Genomic DNA, 21,616 nt, shown 5'->3' on the forward strand with positions numbered 1-21,616 from the left:
CTCTCCAGGGTAGCATAGGCTATAGAAACCTTAAAGTTAGGTAAACATACGAATACGACCTCCCCAAAAATGTAGCTGAATTTACCGAGTCCCGTCGGCTTTATTATTGAGTGACGTTGTTGATGATCGGTTCTTGTACCCTTTTCTTTCTCGCGTGAAACCAAGCAAACAGTATATATCGGCGAATGTTCGGGGAAATCCGTTTCGTCTAGTTCCGATTCCTATGATGAATCCCTAGACAACTACTCCGTACTACTAGCTACTTGGGTCCAACCATCAACCTCTAACCTTGGTTCAGGCACTAAACTTTAGCAGCGGTTCGTTTTCTGTCGGACCCTCGGGGACACCGTTGATTCCGTTGCCTTCACCATGGTTATCTAATAATATCTAATCATCCTCTGACAGGCCTCGGGGCCGAGTCAGGACAGCGCCTCTGATTTGCCGATGACGGTGTTCCTTCAGGTTCAAGAGCCACGTTGTTGGAGAGATTTGGTCCTGGGAGCACGGATGATCCATGGAATGCTGTAGTGTAGTGCCCTAATCTAATTGTGATTACTACGGAGTGCTCTGTATGGGGTATCTGATCTTAGGTGCTCATCCAAGAACCCCCTGGGAATATCCCAGCAGTATCAGTCGGTACTTTAATTTGTAGACTACTGCATTTGCAGCGACACAGTAAAGTAATAGGAACTGACTTTTGCTGCTGCTCTACTTTGTAGATGATAGTGGTAGGGGTAGAGCATCACTTCCCTAATCTGGTTATTCTTGCGAACCCTTGCGGCACCCAAGCAGCTCTCAAAAATGGAAATCCTCCAGCTTATGCCTCGCAACGCMATGTACGACTAGACTAGTCTACACAAGTGAAGGAACATGCGCCGGCCGAATAGTAGAGATCGGTACCAGACTAACCATGAGACCACCCCCATCAAGCTCAACCGTGGGACTAAAGGACGAGCTTACTTGCTGATCAACAATAAGAAGTTAAACCAGTAGACTAACTCTTAAATGCTATCAACCCGTTAATAGCGCAGAGTGCCCTAACCAATAATGTGAAAACGTTACAAACTGTTTCAGTAGAATCACTCCGCCAAGACCACCTATCACCCGTGTGTGGGATTCTTCCATGGCAGAATTGTCCCCTACCAAACTTCGAAGATTCATATTTAGCCGGTTCTGAATAGATGAAAGGGGATTGCAGGAGGCGCAATTCGCAAGGAAGGATTGGAATACAGTTTTGCATCCCCGTCGGAGACGCAGGTGTCCTTCAGGCTTCAGGCAAATCTCCAGCACGCATGCCCCGCCAGCGTACCCTGGATCCTTGCTTCGGCACCTAATCACCACGATCCGAAATGAGGCCAGTAGGAACTGAACCCTTACCTGCGGTCTCATAATATACAATGCGGGTGTAGTCTTCTGTGCCGAGTCACTAATTAGAGATATAACAACGGCTTGCCTAGACTACTGTAAAGTTCCGAACTATTCGTGCATTACGACGGAGTATAGTTGCGCTCAGGACCCCGTTAAGTGCCAAGCACGGGTTAGAAACCAAGGACTTACCAGAAGACTGCAAACAAGTGCTGGTGCAGGTGCAAGTCTGGAGTATCTGGACTAATGCAGGAGCATGGCAGGTTGATGATAGTCGAAGCTTGGAAATTATCTAGAGGGCAGATAGCCAGGGGAAATGGAACAAGAACTCGATAGTGTGGTTACTCCTGGCTTGCCTAACTCCTAAGGTTGGTTAATCTAACGATCCAACAACTCGTTGCGTTGCGTTGAGTTGACGCTGACGTTGGCATACATCTGATGATGCTATCAGGCTATCTATTTTCCAAACTTTTGACTTGATTCCTTCCATCTCATCACAAAATCAGGAACGCCGTCCCAAATGTTTCCACGGCACCTGGTGTCTGATCTTCGCCAAACCCTAATCGAAAACAGAAAATGTTTCACCTTTCCCGCTTACTGACTCCTAGCAATGAGGCATAGCCACCCATCCAAAGCAAAGCCGACCGTCGATCTCACCCACGGAAAGCTGTCCGATAATAACTCCGGTGGGATGGCTGAGAAGACAAGGCCTTACTTCACCTGCATGACTTCATATTTATCGTCACGATCCGGTTAACGGACTTTGAAGTGGCCCGATGGCCCGATCAGTCAGAGTTTGGGGACTTCACTTGGATAAGAATCTGCAGATGCAATCCTGCTCTGTATCTTTGCTGCATGTTGATTGTTGAGAACGAGTGACGATTATTGTGCTCAGATGCTTCGTCGGGCTGCCCAGGCAGACAGGCAGTGCCCACCACGTCCGCCAGATGAGAAATGCATGTTCGAGCACAGTAACCACCACAATGTGGTATTTCTAATCACACTTCATCAGAGCAGCAGAATCGAAATAAGATAGGTCCTGCTCTATCTACTGCCAACTATGTCGCTGCACTGTCATGTGTAGCTGATTCGAAGCTTACCGCATCTTAGGTGTCCAGTGTCCATGTCTACGAATAGTATCACCCTGCCGCTAACGACACAATGTCTGAGTCGTGTATACTAAATAAAGCCCGCGTACCACGCCAGTCTCAACCACGTCCGGTTTATGGTAGCCATTTGTCTACAATTTGCATCCATGGCTCGTCTACATGTCTTCATTGGTCGATTGGGTTTATTCAGCGTCAACACCATCTCTGTCGATTTGTTCAGTTTATTTTCGGCCAGATATACAGCCAGCCACCTCGGCAATATGGAGCCATCTGCCGGACATCTCCTGTGGTGTATTTCAAGTACCTCACTTATAGTGCTGACTGCACTGCGGACAATGAGACAGAGATACCTACAGTGACGTACTCTATCCACCAGGTTTTACCCGAACTACAAGCCCACAACGGTACCTGAACGGCGACACCGATTATCCAGCGACCAACTAGCAAGAGACACTTGAGACAGAATAGCGTCAGAATAACATATCAGGGATCAGGCTCATTCACACCACACTCAATAGCCACGGACCATCTTCCTCAACATTCGGGGAGCATGAATGGTGATTTGGCAATCGGCGAATGGATGGAGTTTGCAAGGTCCAACCGCCATGCACTAGTTTCACATTTGCCTGCCCAGAATAGCAGGCTGTCCGTCAATTCCCTGTCGCTCACGGCTTGAGTGCGTAGAAGATGGGGTCCCAGGGGGTGTTTCCAGCGAGAATCTTCCCAGGTTTTTCAGCATGTGCTGCCTGGCAGTTGTATGATTTCAGCAAGCTGGTCTTCGGGCTCTGGAATGGATGATAGTAAAACTATTTCGAATTGTTGAGAATATACTACTACAACTACTCACAACCGTCTACAAGTCGTAGTTTTGCAGATTATCCTACTGCCTGGGCTTTGGACAGTCCTTTAGAAGAGCTTGACTCCACCCTGCCACGCTCACCATAATCTGGTTCGACTCCTAACGGCGAGTCATCGTAGACATCACGCTGAGAATCAAAGCAACCCAATAGAGCCTGTAAATAGACATAGCAATACTCTCTATCTACCGCGTCAAAAGGAAAGACTCATCCACATCAGCTACACCCTCTATCCTCCTATTCACCCCCAGAACCACCCTCACACCATCCTCGAGCTCTCTTCCACAGTCCTACCATAACAGACAGGAAACAATCTGGCCCAGAAACCCGCCCGTTTAGGATTCTTCTCTCTTTCCGAAATCAACCATCGAGCAAACGTACCCTCTGTACGAGAAGGACTCGTACTTCGCAGATGCGCAATCTACTCAGTCAGATAGAGCAACAGACATCCGATACTGAGTCCACGCACCTCCTCGTACTTCTGCAATGCTAACCAATAATGCTGTGATAGACCGAACAGACTCCTAAGTGCCCTCCTGCCGATTCTCCCCGCTGCCGTGGTATACATCGTCGATAGAGCCTTCCGGTCGAGCCTTCTTAGGTCTACGTCGTGCCCCCGGTGTAGTTTCCGATTTTGTCGTTGGTAAACGACCTCGATAAGGCTCGTCAGGATGTCGGCTTCCCAAGTGGCCAGGAGATCGTGATGGAAGGATGTGATGTGCCGTTGGAGTCTCATCAGGTCGAGCTTGAGGCGCAGATTTCGTGCTTGGACCTTGGCGATCTTGTATTCGAGGTTATGGTTGCTGGCGTTCAGGGCGTCCAGCGCTGTGGAGTATCTCTGCGAAGAAGATTGTCAGTTCGTGATTCCGGATCCATAGGGCTCGGCTCACCTCGACTGATGAGAGAGGGGACTCGGAGTCCAAGGTTGATTGGGAGATGGATAAATCGGGGGACATGCTGGGTTCGTATGGTCGGAGTCTGAGACTCATGGTGACTCGGTCGGCGCTCAGTGGCTTCTTACTATGATAGATGCTAAGGATTGAATGAATAGACTGTGTTCAAGATAATTTGTTGCTAAAGGAATGATTGTCCGTCGCTCATGTACGCTGAGCTTGTGCGTTGCTGAACTCTGAGGCCTGTATGATGTGTCCTGCTAGCTATAGTGCAGCGATTGTGACGGAGTCATCAAGGAAAGAGCCACCAGCCACCTGCTGCATGGAAAGCACTATTAAATATCATCATTCGTGAGCTATGTACTATATCGCGTCTATGTTTTTAGTGACGTGCTCTAACCTAGTTAGAGAAGTCGTGTCAGAGACTTCTGAAGCCAGATTATAGCTTGCTTCCTGAGGACTTTCCGAACTCGATTACCAGCTTCCCGAATTGCTTTCCTTCTTTCATGTCCTGGAATAAGCTGTCAAGGCCCTCGGTATCGCCCAAGTCGGTCTGCACAACGCGAGAAACCACTGGATGGATCTTGTTCGCCTTCACGAAATCAACCATCTCTTTGAACTCCTTACGAGAGCCCATGGTAGACCCACGGACGTCAATGTTCTTCAAAACAGCTTGCATCAGGAAAGGCATCTTTGGAGACACCGTCATTCCATAAACGGAGAGGACACCACCAGCCTGTCTTGGTCAGTCCGGCTTCAGGGTGGGCACTCAGTTGAACAATCATACCTTGAGCAACTTGGTTGCCTTCTCGACAGAGTCACCACCTGCACCATCGATGATGGCGTCAAAGTTCCGCTTGCCGCTGGGAAGCATACCCAAAAGCTTCTTCTCCCATCCATCCTCCTTGTAGCTCACACCACCTCTCGCGCCCAATGCCACGGCTTTTTGAATCTTCTCCTCGCTCGAACTCGTCACATAGACATCCGCACCCCTTGCTACTGCGAAACGGAGAGCAATCAGTGCAACACCGCCGCCAATCCCTGTGATCAAGACCGCCGCGCCTTTGCCAGAGTTCCTTTCGCCCGCCTTGACCACCAAGGCTCGCCATCCCGTCAATCCAGTCAATGGCAACGCAGCGGCTTCCGCATCCGACAGATGCTCCGGAGCTTCTTCCACCTCGGACTCTTCAATGGTGAGGTATTCCTGCAGAGTACCCTTGTTGTAAACCTTTGTTCCACCCATGATACGATAGCCCTTGGGATCTTCCGGTCCGTCGGGAGAATCGTTCCAACCCGTCCCAGGGTTCAGAATCACTCGCTTGCCCTGCCACCGTTCGGGATTTGTCACATCGGGGCCGGTGCCGACAACCACTCCCACCCCGTCAGCGCCGAGGGGAACATCGAAAGTGGCGCCGGGATATAAATGCTGCCGCAGGAAAACATCACGATGATTGAGTGAGGCCGCAGTCATTTTTAGCAGGAGCTCGCGCCCCTGGGGTGTCGGCAAAGGCAATGTCTGGACGGAGAGGGGGTAGTAGACTTGGCCGGGTTTGCCATCGACTTGGGACATGAAGATTGCTTTCGACATTGTGACGGTGATAACAATGGCTATTAGGTCTTTGGCAGTTCAGTACGTATAATTGACAGCGATGAGTAGAGAGAATTTGTAATTTAAGCTATGGAAATTCTACCCCAACGCACATCGAGGATCAGTAATCCGTGCGGGGATGACGATGATGACGGCCGTTATCGATAACCGAGGCTGCACGGAGTTGCGGGTGATTGTGTGCGCGAAGCCAATTGACATTGAGAAATGAGTATCACCGTCAGGCTGTCAAAGCGATGATACATATTTATTTTGCATGATGACAATATCAATTTGTGGATGGTACACAGTAGCTATCTTGAACAACCTCGGTTCGGATAAGCCAATGTTTACTTGTCAAAACACCAATATGACACTCGCTGTGACACAAGTGCGAGTCCAGGAATAGATTAACGAAAGCTAGAACTAAGCATTCCATATCTGGACAAATTATCTCCGTGTATTACCAGGGGTACTCATTTACTTAAATCTTTACGGAGGACTCTGCATAGCTTCTGGATTGCTTGCCAACCTCACAAATCGCCTTCGCTTTTGCACTGACACTGCGGAGATCATGGCGACAGAATTCAAACTAACACTTGCGATGTAGCTGATGATTCACCCGCGGACGGCGCCGATGATAAGACCTCGTCTCAAAGTCAGCGTCGTGACCTTGGCCGTGACCCGTCTCCATCGACTCCTCGGTGGAATACTCGCACTTGCTGAAGAAGGTATCCTCGCAGCAATCGAAGCGGTCACAGCTCTCGAATCGCATGAAGCTCTGCTGACACTTTACCGGTGCAGACGGATGATGGTCCCTCGTTCTCGGTGRKYSSCSKMWMWKKRRRAMAGAGGGCGGGCAGAATTTACATCTGGTTGCTGGGTATGGGATGTCTTGCGGGGTCTGGCAGCATGGATCTCCCGGGAGACAGGTGCTTTCGGCTGTGCATGTGCAGTATCTGTCTAGAGAGCAGGGCTCTGGGCGGAGAGTGTCGCATGGACAGTCTTGACAGGTGCAAGCCGGGGCAGAGCAGCGAGGGATCTGATCCTGTTGGCCTTCAGGACCGCAATTTCTTGGTTGTTGCACTCCAGGAGAGCAGCAGTTTGGGTTCTGCTGCGGCGGCTCTGGGATCCAGTGGTGGCTTTCGGTGTTGCTACCATGTCCATGTCCGTGTCCGCATGGACAGGACGGTTTATCCTGGATATTTGGAGGACAGCATGGTCGACCAGGCGCACAGTGGTCGGAAGTCTGGAGGATGTATGATCCGGTACAGACGGGTCTGATTTTCTCTCCCTGGGCAAGACCAGTCCGAAGGGGTTTGCCGTGCCAGTACCAGGCATATGGCATAGAGGGTCTTTCTTGCTTCATCTTGGGGACAGCCAATGTGTTGTGGTGGAGAGATTTGCACTTTGGCTTAGGAGCATGCTTGAGATATATATACAGACTGGTACGGATATTGAGGAGATGGCCATTCTACGGAGTCTTTCAGCGACAGACAAACAGACAAACAGAGCGCCAAATCCTGATAGCCATCATTGACTGATGGTCGCTGCTAGACAAAGACTCTGTCATGAGGATAACCGGTGCCTGAGGCTTCATCATCAGACGCGGAGGTTGGTGATGGTGAGGCATGTTGGATGTATGACCGTTAAATGCCATCCACCTTGCCTTTCATACCTTGCATCCCTTCGCATCTGAGTAGAATGATGCCCCATAAATACACTCTTCCCCCTCCAAACCCTTTGTTCCAGCAAACAAACAAAATATTGCATCTTCATGGGAGCCCAGCCATCTTGAGACGTTCATACAGACAGAAATTAAAGGCGGCGTTTGACAGCACCAGTGGTGCGATGGACGTGGCTGTAGGGCAATGTAGGTTTGTCTGGAGCGGCTATGCCTACGCACCATGGGAAGTCGTTTACTCATGCCATACAGGATTACCCTGCCGATTCAAGGCTGGTGGATAGATAGCTGTAGCTTTGACGCTGATGTTCCTAAGATGAAATCTAATCAATCATAATCATCTATATCATATGACAAACTTACGAGTCAATTGTGATCTCACGCTTGTCCTACAGACACGTCTCCTCTCAATGTTTTCTAAGTGACTTGATGCTTCTGACCTAGGTAGGGAAAAGTAAGGTACCTGTAAGGCTGTTCCCATTCTTTGTGCGTTTGTGGATGCCCTGTATGGTAAAACCGCGTAAAGTGGCTGGCAGCGAAACCAGCCCAAGCCCCCAGACAGTTAGAAGGCCCGTATGATAATTCCACGCGCTGCCTGCCATTCGCCCGCCGCCTCGTCCATTTTTCACAGCCAGGAACTTCCACCTTGAGACTCTGCGACTTTAACTCGATCGTCCTGATCTTGACCTGGATCGTCTGCCCGTTTTTGCTCTATCCTCTTCCCCAAGGAATAAACAGTCTCCCTCATTTTAAAAAGAGAAAGGTTTGTGTCAACAGCTTTCTCAGATGTTGCCTCTAATGCATCTCGTTACAGCTTCTGCGGTCGGTTACTGATCTACTAGTCTTCTTCTAGCTACCTACTCTTTTGCTCTCGTGTCGTGCGTCGTTCACCCACGCAAACGTTCCCTTCAACTTTCCCAATCCGCCACCAGAACACACTGAGAACCAACTCTCTCACGCGATCGAGTTTTGTCTTGACTTGRCTCCTTCTTCTTCGCTGAACCGGTGATTTACCTTCATCAGTCAGCCATTGTTTCCATAATGCCTACGCCACTTCCTTCGAGTTTTGCTTCGGCCGCTGCTGGCAATACTCAGGACGCTTCCAGCAGGAGAGGTGACGGAACTGCCGGTGGAGAATGGTATGCAATCATGTCTTATGTCCTCTGAGCATTCGCTACCAATACACATTTTCATATGTTTTCCTTCTCTATCCCTCTCCCCGCGGACGTGTCCTTACCTAACCTGAAACTCTCTTTGACACTGATACCCTTGCTTTCCCAGGTCTCGAACTCGCATGAACGGAGCAACACAGACTTTCCGCCGTCCGTCAGTCGCAACGAATCCTTCTCAAACGCGAGACATTCCTCAAACTACATCTGCTACGCATCCGACGGTCGGTGCTTATACTCCCCCACACATGACCTCAAACCAATCCAGCGCACTCCGCAACGGGGCCGGGGAGAATCGTTATTCCAAAGAACAACTGTTGAGTCTCTACAAAGCTCAGCGTGAGTCGGGTGCTCTAGGCAAAAATGTTGCGGATTATTTTGTCGCCGACTGGAACCCTCACGTGGAGACTCCTCCCACCAACGGAGCATGGGGAAAGCGAGAGGATTCCAAGGATAATCCCTCGGGACCTGAGATTTGTTGGGATCACGGCGGACAGATTGAGCCTCTGGGCCTAGTGGATATGACTGATGATGAGAAAGAGGTTGGTCCTGTCTTTGTGTGCCCCCTTGGTTCTGAACACCTGAAGATCGCCCTTTGATCCATGTTGGAAGGTGCCGTGCTGAACAATGTAGTTATTTTCCGCTTCGGTCAACTCCCCGCTCAAGCCTCCGCCAACCAGTGCCACCAAGGAGAATACCGGTGCTGCCACTGGAGGACGCAAGTCATCCATTTCGTATCCTCAGAGCCACATGAACAACTACAACACCTCTTCCCCCAGCTCCGCGCGCCCTGGCCCTAGGCGTCGGGAGACCGGCGATTCTGTGAGTAACGCCATGTCTCCTACCACCAGTGGCTCCCGTTTCTTCCGCGACGAGCCGTCTACCGCAACCCCGCCTCCGTCTCTACTACGCCGCAAAACCGATTTCCGCGAGCCTTCGTCTACCTCCAAGTGGGATCAGAAGGATAAGGAAGCTCCTGCCCGTGATGGTAGCTCTGGAGAAGTGGCCTCTCCGTTCGGTTCTCTGAAACGGAGCGCTACCAATCCTACGGCTGCTGCGACTGGGGCACCAAGCTCTCCATGGGGCGCCGCTTCGCAAAGCGCTAGCTTCTCGCCGATGGGAGCCTTTGGAGCCTTCTCGCTGGGATCGAGCGCTTCTCAAACTCCGACCGCGGAGAAGAAACCGGGCTTTGGAAGCGTACGCGGGGAAAGTCGCCTTAAGGGCTTATTCTCCAAGGATAGCTCAGAGGATATTTCGGCCTCCATCAAGGAAAAGCCATCCCTCAGCAACTTGGAACGTTTGGCCGAAGACCAGGGGGAGAAACGCTCGCAGTCACCTTGGGGGGAAGCTGTCAAGACGCGCACTGGCCGCAGTGAGACCAACCCGTTTGCAGAGGAGACTCGCAGTGGAAGCGCTGCACTTGGAGGATCTCAGGACGCGAGCGCACCGTCTCAAACCGCCGACCAGCTAGGCTTCTCCGCCTTTGGAATGACATCCAGTATTCCGGGCTTCAGAGAGCTCATGCAGAGCCACGAGAATTCTCGCAACCCCACGCCGAGCTTACTCCAAGGCCAGGAGCCTACTAGCCCCACCAACACCAATCCTTACCAAAGCCCGCACGGCGAACGGATCGACGCTGACGATGTCGAGACTGACGGATCGGACATTCAAAACACCCATCACCCTGGTCTCTCGGGTCTTCGAGATACGTCCGGCCCATTTGGCTCGATGCGAAGAATAGGGTCGGGAATGGATTTGCCTTCCATTGACCGTAGCCAGACTTCCAGTGCCGCAGGCAATCGCAGCTTTTCCGGTCTCGGCGCTCTCGGCGGTCTTCCTACTCTTGGAGGCGCTTCGGCTTGGTCTTCTGGCGCTGTTGGGACTCCTACTCGAGAGAGGTCCGCCTTCTCTACCGGGTTCGGCGATCCCATCTTCGGCACCATGGCTGATCTCCAGTCGCCTAGTTTGTCAACCCTGGGAGGCGGTGGCATCTTCAGCCCTGGCATTACGGGCACCGGCAGCATTGGTCGCTCCAGCAAGCTAGGGTCTCTATTCCCCCCCGCAATGCAGGAGCAGATGCAAGGAGATCAGGTCAGACAAGGTGCTTTGGACGATGGTTCTCACCATCAAGGTAAGGTTTACCTATGCTATATATGAATTTTCCATACACTAACCTTTTTTTTTGAAGAAGTCTCACAAGCAGACAAAGCTGGTCAGCCGACGACAACCTCGACGTCCCAGACTCCTGTCTCTGCGATCGGTTCCGTTCCGGCCTCTATGGCTTCCGAAGCACCACAACCGAGTCAAACTCCCGGTCAGTCCGGAAGCAACGCTGGGTCTGTGCCTCCTGCTCAACAGCGGACCATGGTGATGCCCGATCGTATGCGCTGGATTTACCGGGATCCTCAGGGTAACATCCAGGGTCCATGGACCGGGCTGGAGATGCACGACTGGTTCAAGGCTGGCTTCTTCAGTCCCGATCTGCAGATCAAGAAGCTCGAAGATCCGGAGTTTGAACCATTGGCACAGCTGGTGCGACGCATTGGGAACTCGCGAGAACCATTCCTCGTACCTCAGATCGGAATCCCTCATGGACCCGACCCCAACACTGCTGCTCCTTGGACGGGAGCCACCACCGGTACCGCGCAGCCTCCCTTCCCTGGCAGTTTCCCGAGTTTTGGTACCACCTTGACCGCCGAGCAGCAGAACGCTCTGGAACGTAGGAAGCAAGAGGAACAGTATTTGATGGCCAGACAGAAGGAGCACCTCGCTCAGCAGCAGGCGATGATGAAGCAGATGCAGTTGCAAGGCACCGTCCATCCTGGCATCCCGCCCCAACTTCAGCATCATTCCAGCGCCCACAGTCTTCACAGCCAGCCTAGCTTTGGCAGCATTGCTTCGCCGATTGGATTCCAGCCATCTCCGATTCAGGGCCCAATGCAGCAGCAGCAGCCCCAGTCTGTGGCCGGTTTCTTCGATGCAGCAGCACCATTGAGACCGGGCCCGCAGATGGTCGGAACCGATCTGGTCAATAGCCCGCATCAACTTGCACCTCTCCTTGATCGCTTAAACATGAGTCGTCCGGACCCGTTCGCCTTTGGCAGCCCGTCGTCTTTTGCGGCTCGGCAGCCGGACAACCTCTTTCATTCCCAACAGGTAGTCACGATGTTGCAAGACCGTGCCCGGCTGCAGCAGGAACAAGAACAGTTTGACAGCGCTCAGGGAGATAGCCTTTTCGAGCAGCAGGCCCGCGAAGACCGGCTGCGTCAGTTTCATGCACTGAGAGCGCAGGAGGGCGATTTCGGCATGCAGAGTGCTGAGGGCCTTTCTTCCCACCATGCTGCCGAGACTTCCCAACAGCCGGAAATTGCACCCATTGGTTCTCCTCAGAAGACCGGTGCCAGCTCCGCTCTTGACCAGGGCACCGTTCCGGGCGAGGAAGCCCCGCTCACTCTGTCTCAACAAGTTCAGAAAGCTGCATCCGCTCAGAGACAGCAGCAGCAGGAACAACAGGAGCAGCAACAGCAGAATGAGCAATCTCAAGCCGATTCCGTGTGGGGAGTCAAAGATGACAGCGTTATGGCCCCTCCACCTTCTGCATCGCCGCTCCCCGCTCCTGCCGCACAGCGCAACCGTCAGAATGTGGCCGAGTCCCTGGTAGCGAACTCGCGGTCCCAGACACAGACTCCTGTCGAGGCTCCCACCACATCCATCGCGCCTTGGGCCAGAGGGGGTAACGAATTGCCCAAGGGACCTTCGTTGAAGGAAATTCAAGAGGCGGAGGCTCGCAATGCTGCTCAAAGGGAAGAGATGGCTGCTGCCGCTCGTCGTGCTCAGCTTCTTGCCGAGCAGGAGCGTTTGAGCCAAGCGCAAGCGCAGGCCCCTGGTCTTCCGTCCACCGCCAACTGGGCCAGTGCTGGATCTCCCGCTACCCCGACGTCCACCGGTTCCGTTTGGAACAACAAGGGCCAGACCACTACCACAGGTGCTGCGGCGAAGAAGACACTTGCTCAGATCCAAAAGGAAGAGGAAGCCCGCAAGCAGCGCCTGGCGGCTGCCGCGGCCGCTGCTCAGACCGCAGCTGTTTCTCCACCCGCGACATCGACCGGCAAGCGGTATGCGGATCTTGCCAGCAAGGCCCCTTCGACAACCCCCGTTCCTGCAGCCAGCTCTGGTGCCTGGACTACCGTGGGCGCCGGCGGCAAGCCTAAGCCTCCCCCTGCCGCACCATCTGGTCCCCGCGCTGCCAGCGGTAATGTTCCATTGGCCGCATCGCCCGCGAAGCCCCGGGCCGTACCCGTTGCCACTCCCCGACCTGTGGCCGTCAGTAGCGCCCCGCCATCAAACGCCAACCGCGCTCTGGAGGAGTTTACCAAATGGGCCAAGTTGTCTTTGGGTAAGGGGCTGAACAGCAATATCAATGGTAAGTTCTACATCTACGGGAGTGATTGGTTGTGATTGAGCAAACAACTAATGTGATTTAGTGGATGACTTCGTGCAACAATTGCTCTTCTTGCCCGCCGAGGCGGAGATCATCTCGGACTCGGTGTATGCCAACTCGCAGACGCTGGATGGCCGGCGATTTGCGGAGGAGTTCATTCGCCGTCGCAAGCTAGCGGACAAGGGCATTGTTGACCCGGTGGCACCCAGCGCCCTTGCGGACCAGAAGAACGCTGCCGGAGGCGGATGGAGTGAAGTGGCCAAGAAGGGGTCGTCCAATGCGCACCGCGAAGAAGAGAGCACCAACGCAGCGTTCAAGGTGGTGGCCCCCCGTAAGAAGGGCAAGCGGTGAATGATGAACCTGTAGGATGGCCTGTGTGATGTTGAGAATACTTGACGGACTCAGTATTCCTGTTGTTCCTGTGTGTAGATATGAGATCTATGGCCTATTTGGGTATGACACGTGGTCCGCGGCTGGGCTTGTCTTTTGCTCGTGTAATCTATTGGGATAAATCGTCAATACCTCTCTATCAATTGAGCCAAGTGCATCCTGTGGCACTTGTTAGAGTTTCTCATTGACAGTGTCCGCAGTACGAGTATGTCTGGGTGGTGATGCTCAAGATCCGACGATATCCGCAGTACCACAATTGTGCTGCCGCAGACACACACTTCATGGTAACTGATCTTATCAACTGAGCTGAACTAATTTGTCAGTGCAAGAGTCGGTGTACTACTGTACTACTGTAACTATCTATCTCGTGGCGTCCATAGGGCGTGGGGTGTGGATGACTCACGGGTGAGTCTTCGTATTCGTACGGAGTCGTTTATCTTGTCTTTATCCCCCGCTGTTGTCGGCCATTCCTTTCAATTATCTCAATTGAGAGTCAGAACAACCATAGAGATTCTTTCCTAAACATAATGTCTGCTCCTGCGCCCTTTGGTGCCTCTATGGCAAAAACTCACTTTCTGTTTGACCCCGACTACAAAAATCTCAACCATGGCAGGTCCCCTCGGCACAAATTCCATTGACCTGGGCTAACACCCCACAGGCTCGTTCGGCACATATCCCGTTTCAGTGCAAACAGCTCTGCGACAATTCCAGTCTCAAATCGAGGCCCGTCCGGACCCGTTCATCCGGCACATCCAGCCGCAACTGATAGACGAATCCCGCCGCGCCGTGGCCGCGCTGCTGAATGTGCCCACCAACGAGTGCGTGTTCGTCAAGAATGCCTCGACGGGCGTCAACACCGTCCTGCGCAACCTCGTTTTCGAACAGGGCGACGTGCTGGTGTATTTTGACACCGTCTACGGCGCTGTAGAGAAGACCCTTGTCTCGCTCTGTGAGACCACGCCGCTGCAGGTGCGGAAGGTCCAATACAAGCTCCCCATCAGCCATGACGAGCTTGTGCGGAAGTTCCTCGAGGTCGTGGCCAAGGCTAAGGCGGAGGGATTGAAGGTTCGTGTTGCGGTGTTTGATACGATCGTCAGTATGCCTGGTGTGCGGTTCCCGTTTGAGCGGTTGATCGAGGCGTGTCGCGCCGAGGGCATCTTGAGTGTTGTGGACGGGGCGCATGGCATTGGCCAGATTCCCCTGGATCTGGGGGCTTTGCAGCCGGATTTCTTCACGAGTAATTGTCACAAGTGAGTTTTCTCGGGATTTTATCTTGACTTGTTCCTGACATGATTAGGTGGCTGTATACCCCCCGGGGCAGCGCCATCCTCTACGTCCCCGTTCGCAACCAACATTTCCTCCGGACTACTCTTCCCACCTCCTGGGGCTTCATTCCATCTCCGGACTCCCCCGCCACCGCGCCCTCGCTCATGCGCAGCAACTCGGGCAAGTCCGCCTTCGAGGGGCTCTTCGAGTTCGTCGCGACCACCGACGACACGGCGTACCTGTGTGTGCCTGCGGCGCTGAAATTCCGCTCCCAGGTCTGCGGCGGCGAGGACCGCATCTACGCGTACCTGGAGAAGTTGGCGCGGGAGGCCGGGGACATTGTTGCCGCGGCGCTGGGCACGGATGTGATGCAGGAGCCCGACTTGAAGCCCGGAGAGGTCAGCCAGCTCCGGCGCTGTGCCATGGCGACCGTGCGGCTGCCGTTTGCCGTGTCTGGTGGTGAGCAGGATCCGAAGACGGCCACGGCTCGATTGACGCTGCAGGCTGCGCAGGTCGGGGAGGTCGCTGGGGAGATGCAGAAGGCGCTGGCGCGGGACTATGGGACCTTTGTGCCTGTGTTTGTGCATGGCGGGTGGCTGTGGACCCGGCTGAGTGCGCAGGTTTACCTGGAGAAGAGCGATTTCGAGTGGCTTGCGGGTGTGCTAGGGGAGCTATGCAACAAGGTGGTGAGGAAGTATGCCGAGCCAAAGTTGTGATATTTCCTACGTGTGTATATACTTTTTAGGTATATCTAGATGAACTGCTGCGTCAGGAACGGCTGTACACCCTCCGTCCATCAAAGTATGTCTCGCACACCGTGGCCTCGAGCAGCTTCTCGGCCTCCCACTCCATTTCGACGACCGCAAAATCCGCCTTCTTCCCGACCTCCAGACTGCCCGTGAACCCGTCCGCAAAGCAAGAGTACGCCGAGCCGGCCGTCGCCGCCGAAACCGCCTGCAGCAGCGACAGCTTGAACTGTGGGTTCACCGTGGCTGTTGAGTCCGGCTCCCGCGCCGACCGCCGCGTCGTCGCCGTATACAGATTCCTCAGCGGCAGATGCGGCGCCGTCGGCGAGTCCGTCCCAATGGCCAGCGGCGCTGCGTGGGCTGCAAACTCGGCATAGGCAAAAGCGCGCGCGCACCGCTCCTCACCCAGCAGCCGTGGCCACGCACGCAGGATCGCCGGGTCCGCATGCACCGGCTGCACCGAGGCCGTGATCCCCAGCTGGCCCAGCCGCGCCGCGTCCTCGGGTGCCGTCAGCTCCAGATGCTCAATGCGATGCCGCCGGCCGGGCGTGCCCACCGCCGCCAGCGTGTCGATCGCCAGCCGCACCGTCGCATCGCCGATCGCATGCAGCGCGCACTGCAAGCCCGCTGCGTCCGCCTTGGCCACTACGGCACGCAGCATGTCGACCGGCCACAGCGGCTCGCAGTTCACTTGACCCTTAGTGTCAGCGGCCGTAGCAGCTGCAGCATACGGCTGCAGCAGCGCGGCCGTGCACGCATCCACCACCCCATCGCAAATCACTTTGATCCCCGCGATGCGGAAATCCGGCGACGAGCGCGCATTGTACACGCCATGCAKCTCGATCGCGCGGTCCACCTGCGCCAGACACTCGTCCACCGTCGCCGCCGGCGTGATGATCCAATGCGCCGCCAGCCGCAGCGACACCTGCTCGCGCTCCCGCAGCGCCAGCATCGTCCCCCACACGTTCTCGTCCGTCGCCATCTCCACCACCCCCGTATATCCCGCCGCATTGTACGCGGCCACCGCACTCCGCACAAACCCCATCTTCTCCTCCGCCGTCGCAACCCGCGCCACATGCGGCCACACGATATTCACCGCCGCTGCCTCGGACAGTAACCCGCTAGGCGTGCCGTCCGGGCCGCGGTGGATGATCCCGCCCGCGGGATCGGGCGTGTCCGCGACGCCTAGCTCGCGCAGCGCGGCGGTATTGCACCACGCGCTGTGCAGGTCCTTCGAGTCGATGAAGATAGGCCGCGGGTCGAGGTCGTCGAGCATGCTGGCCAGCGCCTGCCCGTCTGTCATGGCGTGCATCCAGCCGCGGCAGAAGAGGCGGGGGGCGTGCGGGCGCTGCGCTGCGGCGGTCTTGATGGTATCGCGGATGTCGGAGAGGGATTTGCAGTGCCCGAGGTCGATTTTGGAGAGCCCCGCGCCGAAGAGGAGGAGGTGCATGTGTCTTGATCTTTTGTTAGCTGCGGGGCGGAGCGTTCCGTAGCGGCGCATTTCTTATAGTAGATCAGAAATGTGAACGGGTGGACATGACATACCCGTCGATGAACCCCGGGATGACGGTTCGCCGTTGCAGGTCTACGATCTCGACACCTGGTGCTTGTTTTGCTTGTGCGACGAGCAAGTCGGTTTCGGCGCCTATGTATGATATCTTGTCGTCCTCGACGACCATGCAGCCCAGCACGGGCTCGGAGTGCGTGCTCCCGTTGCCTCGGACGATGAGGCCATTGGTGAAGACGGTTTTCATTTTGAGGGGGAAGATGATGGGGATAATTACAGTAATAGGTGAAAGGAATATGTGAAAGGAAGACGCTCATATATGTAGTCTACTAGACCATGTCCAAGCTATGTCTTGCACAAGGCGTGGCGGGGGCGGGGCGGACAGTGGAGCTTCGTGTTGTGGAGAATAATTTGGAGAAACCTAATTCAAGGGTTGTAATGTTCAGTATTTGCGTTCACTCGAAGGTTGACTGAGATGTAATGCTGGGAGTCGCTGCTGGCATTAGACATTCTGGTGGTATTGGATGGTGCTGAGGATATATTCAGCAATGCTGGATTCGTTATTTACATCAACATAAGGGCTCATGCTCATCTCATGCTCATGCTAATCAAGCCCAGGATAAGAATAAGAAAAATAATCACCAGTCAGAGGCAATGTACCCAGGAAGCCGTAGCCTATAAAGACTCAACCCAAAATCGGATGCTTCATGAATGCAGATCAGCTGCCACCAAAATGACTCCTAACCCACCCGGTAAACCCTCCGCTGCCGCTAGCTTCGTTATGACCGGATTGTCCTTGATTATGTTCATTACCTTCGCTGTGACTCGATTGTCCTTGATTATGCTCGTCTGATTCTGAAGTATTCCACGAGGGATGTACACCCCATGCGGGAGGGGCCTGTCCGCTATGCTGAGCTAAACCACTACTACGACGGCGCTCGGGAGATGTAGGCTCAGGACTGTCGCTGATGACGACTGGATCCTGACTGGTTCCTTCAGCCCTGTGTATCGGTCAGTATCACTATTAACAACCCTTCGAAAAAGGGGGAAAAAGCTTACTGTCGGGTATCGATCCCCCTGCGACAATGGGGACATGTGTTATGTTGGCTTAGCCAGGCTTCAATGCAGGGATAATGAAACCAGTGTTTGCAAGGCAAGACTGTGACCTCCGTGCCTAATTCGGCTTGCTCCATGCAAATCGAGCACTCTGCCTTGCCATCGCTCCCTAGCATCTCCTCGTCGACCTTTTTCTTCGGCAGGGCCTGAATAGCGCTTTCCGGAGCCGGGGGAGCCCCGGTTCGATTGATATTCTGGTCGATCAACTGTGAGATAACCCGGTCCAGTTCCTCCTGCGAGTACACCGCATCTCCGTGTCGATCAAAGTTGAGCAGAGTAGAAAGCACGGCCAGAGGATTCGGGCCAGTCATCACACGCACTCCTCCACCTGCCCCACCGCCCCCAAAGTCGGCACGAAACAGTTCGAGGATACTATCAAGCAAGTCAGCCATGGACAAATGAACAGCTGAGAGAAAATGGCTACGTACTCGCCTAGGGTGCCCAAAGGTGGTGCCACCGGCTGCGGACCATCCGCATCTCGCGCAAATAACCTGCCAGTTGCATGGAATTCGGGCGATTCACTCCGTGCTCGATGCTCGTCGGCGTCCGTTTCATTTCCCTGACCTGTTGCGTTCCGATTCTGGGTTTGATTCTGATTCTGGCCTTGCCGGTAGGTGTCGGCCAACCCGTGGAAAATAGTATCCAAGCTGCGCACCACCGGCAACAACGGGTCTATCTGCATTTGTCTCTGGTCCATAGATCGGCCAATGCGGAAGCCGCCACCACCTAAAGTGGTTGTGGTAGTTGTGAAAGTAAACCGGCCATCGGGGGACCTATATGTACGACGTGAGAACCCTGGCCCCCATGCGTTGTCGCCTGCTCCATGGTCTTCTTCATTCGCCCAAGGGTTGTGATCGGCCCAAGGGTTGACGTTGGTTTGATTATTCTCTTCGCGGGGTGGGGAGTCATTCGCGGGTCGAGAGGAGGGGTCTTCTGTATCGGGCGGGATTTCAATCTGATATCGACGATATTAGCAGAGATTCAATGACAAAAAGCAAGCAGCTGAGGTGCTTACAATCTCTGTGAAATCGGACTGACAGTGGGGACAGTCCAACCCATTAGCAGCATTTTTCAGCCAAACTCCACCACACGCATGGCAGAACATGCGGTCCCCCGCATCAGCCATAGCAACGTTGTCCATGACGGCGAATGAGACGAGAAGAAAGGAGAGTCTACTGATGCTGAGAAGATTCCGAGGAAGTAACTATGTAAGTAGTAGAAACGATGAAAGAGTACCGGCAGGTCAGACAGTTGGAAGCTCGCGTGTCTTATTCCTTAGGATCTCTGAATCATCCAGAAACATATTGACAGCAGTGTGAATGCTTTCTTCACCAGGAGAAGCAATTCATTATCTCTGTGAGAATGACCTGATAGTAAAGGATAATGGAAGAAGAGCAAATGAAATCAAAGGTGTGCAAATGATGAGGCCGAGGAAGAAGAAGGTAGTGGAGCACGTCAGAAGAACAAACAGGCCGATGCCCGGCGGCGGATGACGTTGACTGCTGATTCACCGAGTGGCGGACTGACAGCGCTCACATTCCCAGAGTCAGCCACATTCTAGACACCTAATTATTGGATCGGATTCAGGTACCAATACAGACAAAAGACAGCACTGTACACATAATTCATCCCAGCAACACTCGAAGGATTAAAAATATCCCAGTGGTCCTGCGCTCAAACTACAGACAAACGCCTCATATGCTAAATAAAGCCCGCACAAAAGAGTAGGAGAATCATGATATATACACGACTTTCAAAACCAAGAGCCAACCCCATTCACCGTCTCTTTGCGGCACCTTTGAAGACAAGACCGCCTACTACTCCCGCCGCCAGAGCCAGGCCTCCCACGATGGCGATGCCCATCAGACCCTCTTTGGAGACCTTATCGTCGATCAGCGAGCCGAGGCTGGCAGCTTGCAGGTTCCCCGGCTCCTTCTCAAGGAGCAGATCATTGTATCGCCGGGCTTCGCCGTAGTTTCCGAGCTTGTAGTTTCCCAAAGCCAAGTAGTAGAGACATTCGCGTCGTCGCTCTGGGGATGCGCGGAAGATTTCTGATAGAAGACGGACTCCCTCTTGTTGATCCGTCCGAGCGTGGGATTTGATCAGGCCCTATCTTGTCAGCTGGTTGACTAGAAACAGAAGTAGTAGCCGGCATACCCATGCGTAGTTGAATTTCGTCTGGATTCCAACATAATCACCCTCCTTCTCGTACTGGGCCCGCAAGACTTGGAGCTCTGCTGGTTTCAACGGACTGGAATCATGTAAATTTAGCGACGGCATGACATCTAAAGCCGGAAATTGCTAACCTTTCAGCGTCCGCAGCATCTAAGGAAGCGAAGGTGGTCAGTTTGATATACCCCAGTAAAGTGACTGTAGCCTGGACAAGACATACATGGTAGGTTGGATCCCATCGTGGTGTAGTGATGTTGGTAAAATTGTTAGATCCGGTTGTAGTTGAGTACTGGGTATATTGCTATAATAGCAGAACAGAAACTTCAACTGAGAGATGATTTTCAACTGAGTAAAGAAGCATCTAGCCTAGTCCATCTCCATCAAGCAGGCCATTTACAATGTTTCGTCACCCACCAACATGTGGCTGTGTCAGCACATGTGTGGCGCTGTGGCTGTTGCTCCCCCAACGGGAACCATCAACAGTCCATCTTCCCTCTGGTAAAATCAAGACAATTCAAAAGAACAAAACGACCGGCTGTGACCTTTTCACCATCTCCAAAATGTTGCTCGACGAAGACCCCGCGACAGTATGTCTTCGTACATGTTTTTCTCCAGACTGAGACTAACAAACGCAGCTCATCCACCACACCATCGGCAACTTCAATATCCAACCGGACAAACAAGCCGTCACGCGCATCAATGACTCCCTGTCTACCTTGCAACAATCTCGCGAGCTTCGCATGCGCGATGCCGAGTCGGCGCTCCGTAAACTTTCTCGCAACCTGCACGCCCTAACCGCGCAACACGAGGAAGCCGTGTCCGCGCACGACTCGGCAAAGCATGCCGCGCAGATGGTTGAGCTCGATACGAAGAAATTCCGGATCGCCAAGGCAGCAACAGAGCTTGAGATTGAGAGCGAGAGGCTGGAAGGCGAGCTGGAAATGCTCAAGGAGAGACTGGCGGAGCTGGAAGCGCAGGGACTCGAGGGCGATGAGACTACGCGGAGAGAGAGGGAGGCCGATGATGCGACTATGTGGGTGGTGTTCCGTTATTTTACTGGAGAGTACTGACCGATTATGCGACAGACTTCGGCTCAAGATCTACCGGTCTTTGGGCATTGATATCGAGGCGGACGATGCCGGGAACTTCGGCAAGGCTGTTATTCGCAACAGTCGCAAGGGAGACGTTCATGTGGTCAATATGGACCCCAAGTTCTCGCGTTTCTTCTATGCCAATTACTTTTGGTCAACCATGCAGGGTTGATGTTGTGCATTTGGTTACGGCGTTTGGTGCTTTGAGAGGATTCCCGCAGGTGG

The 21,616-nt window shown here is 53.7% G+C and overlaps 9 protein-coding genes across 9 annotated transcripts; 3 read left to right on the top strand and 6 right to left on the bottom strand.

Moving 5' to 3' along the window:
• Positions 1-3,139: 3,139 nt before the first annotated feature.
• Positions 3,140-4,320, bottom strand: Asppvi_007907 (uncharacterized protein; the record flags this gene model as incomplete). The annotated part of the gene is made up of 5 exons (XM_043303790.1): positions 3,140-3,259; positions 3,359-3,432; positions 3,713-3,752; positions 3,801-4,169; positions 4,222-4,320. 5 exons carry the CDS (start codon positions 4,318-4,320, stop codon positions 3,140-3,142), a joined length of 702 nt encoding a protein of 233 aa, XP_043159725.1.
• Positions 4,321-4,663: 343 nt separating this feature from the next.
• Asppvi_007908 (putative alcohol dehydrogenase) lies at positions 4,664-5,812 on the bottom strand (the record flags this gene model as incomplete). The annotated part of the gene is made up of 2 exons (XM_043303791.1): positions 4,664-4,960; positions 5,012-5,812. The coding sequence occupies 2 exons, from the start codon at positions 5,810-5,812 to the stop codon at positions 4,664-4,666; spliced, it is 1,098 nt and encodes a 365-aa protein (XP_043159726.1).
• Positions 5,813-6,772: 960 nt separating this feature from the next.
• On the bottom strand, positions 6,773-7,150 carry Asppvi_007909 (uncharacterized protein; the record flags this gene model as incomplete). The annotated part of the gene is made up of 1 exon (XM_043303792.1): positions 6,773-7,150. The coding sequence occupies one exon, from the start codon at positions 7,148-7,150 to the stop codon at positions 6,773-6,775; it is 378 nt and encodes a 125-aa protein (XP_043159727.1).
• A 1,384-nt stretch (positions 7,151-8,534) lies between these two features.
• Positions 8,535-13,454, top strand: Asppvi_007910 (uncharacterized protein; the record flags this gene model as incomplete). Its single annotated transcript, XM_043303793.1, has 5 exons — positions 8,535-8,632; positions 8,775-9,204; positions 9,296-10,793; positions 10,851-13,085; positions 13,147-13,454. 5 exons carry the CDS (start codon positions 8,535-8,537, stop codon positions 13,452-13,454), a joined length of 4,569 nt encoding a protein of 1,522 aa, XP_043159728.1.
• Positions 13,455-14,020: 566 nt separating this feature from the next.
• Asppvi_007911 (putative aminotransferase family protein (LolT)) lies at positions 14,021-15,475 on the top strand (the record flags this gene model as incomplete). The annotated part of the gene is made up of 3 exons (XM_043303794.1): positions 14,021-14,102; positions 14,152-14,743; positions 14,791-15,475. 3 exons carry the CDS (start codon positions 14,021-14,023, stop codon positions 15,473-15,475), a joined length of 1,359 nt encoding a protein of 452 aa, XP_043159729.1.
• A 52-nt stretch (positions 15,476-15,527) lies between these two features.
• Asppvi_007912 (amidohydrolase) lies at positions 15,528-17,259 on the bottom strand (the record flags this gene model as incomplete). Its single annotated transcript, XM_043303795.1, has 2 exons — positions 15,528-16,959; positions 17,051-17,259. 2 exons carry the CDS (start codon positions 17,257-17,259, stop codon positions 15,528-15,530), a joined length of 1,641 nt encoding a protein of 546 aa, XP_043159730.1.
• A 471-nt stretch (positions 17,260-17,730) lies between these two features.
• Positions 17,731-19,269, bottom strand: Asppvi_007913 (putative RING finger domain protein; the record flags this gene model as incomplete). Its single annotated transcript, XM_043303796.1, has 4 exons — positions 17,731-18,013; positions 18,072-18,500; positions 18,557-19,083; positions 19,144-19,269. The coding sequence occupies 4 exons, from the start codon at positions 19,267-19,269 to the stop codon at positions 17,731-17,733; spliced, it is 1,365 nt and encodes a 454-aa protein (XP_043159731.1).
• A 635-nt stretch (positions 19,270-19,904) lies between these two features.
• On the bottom strand, positions 19,905-20,539 carry Asppvi_007914 (mitochondrial fission 1 protein; the record flags this gene model as incomplete). Its single annotated transcript, XM_043303797.1, has 4 exons — positions 19,905-20,237; positions 20,286-20,379; positions 20,435-20,453; positions 20,521-20,539. 4 exons carry the CDS (start codon positions 20,537-20,539, stop codon positions 19,905-19,907), a joined length of 465 nt encoding a protein of 154 aa, XP_043159732.1.
• A 321-nt stretch (positions 20,540-20,860) lies between these two features.
• Positions 20,861-21,563, top strand: Asppvi_007915 (kinetochore Spc24 family protein; the record flags this gene model as incomplete). Its single annotated transcript, XM_043303798.1, has 3 exons — positions 20,861-20,887; positions 20,936-21,333; positions 21,386-21,563. The coding sequence occupies 3 exons, from the start codon at positions 20,861-20,863 to the stop codon at positions 21,561-21,563; spliced, it is 603 nt and encodes a 200-aa protein (XP_043159733.1).
• Positions 21,564-21,616: the final 53 nt, after the last annotated feature.

Source organism: Aspergillus pseudoviridinutans, assembly GCF_018340605.1.
Source record: "Aspergillus pseudoviridinutans IFM 55266 DNA, scaffold_5, whole genome shotgun sequence".
NCBI classification, from domain to species: domain Eukaryota; kingdom Fungi; phylum Ascomycota; class Eurotiomycetes; order Eurotiales; family Aspergillaceae; genus Aspergillus; species Aspergillus pseudoviridinutans.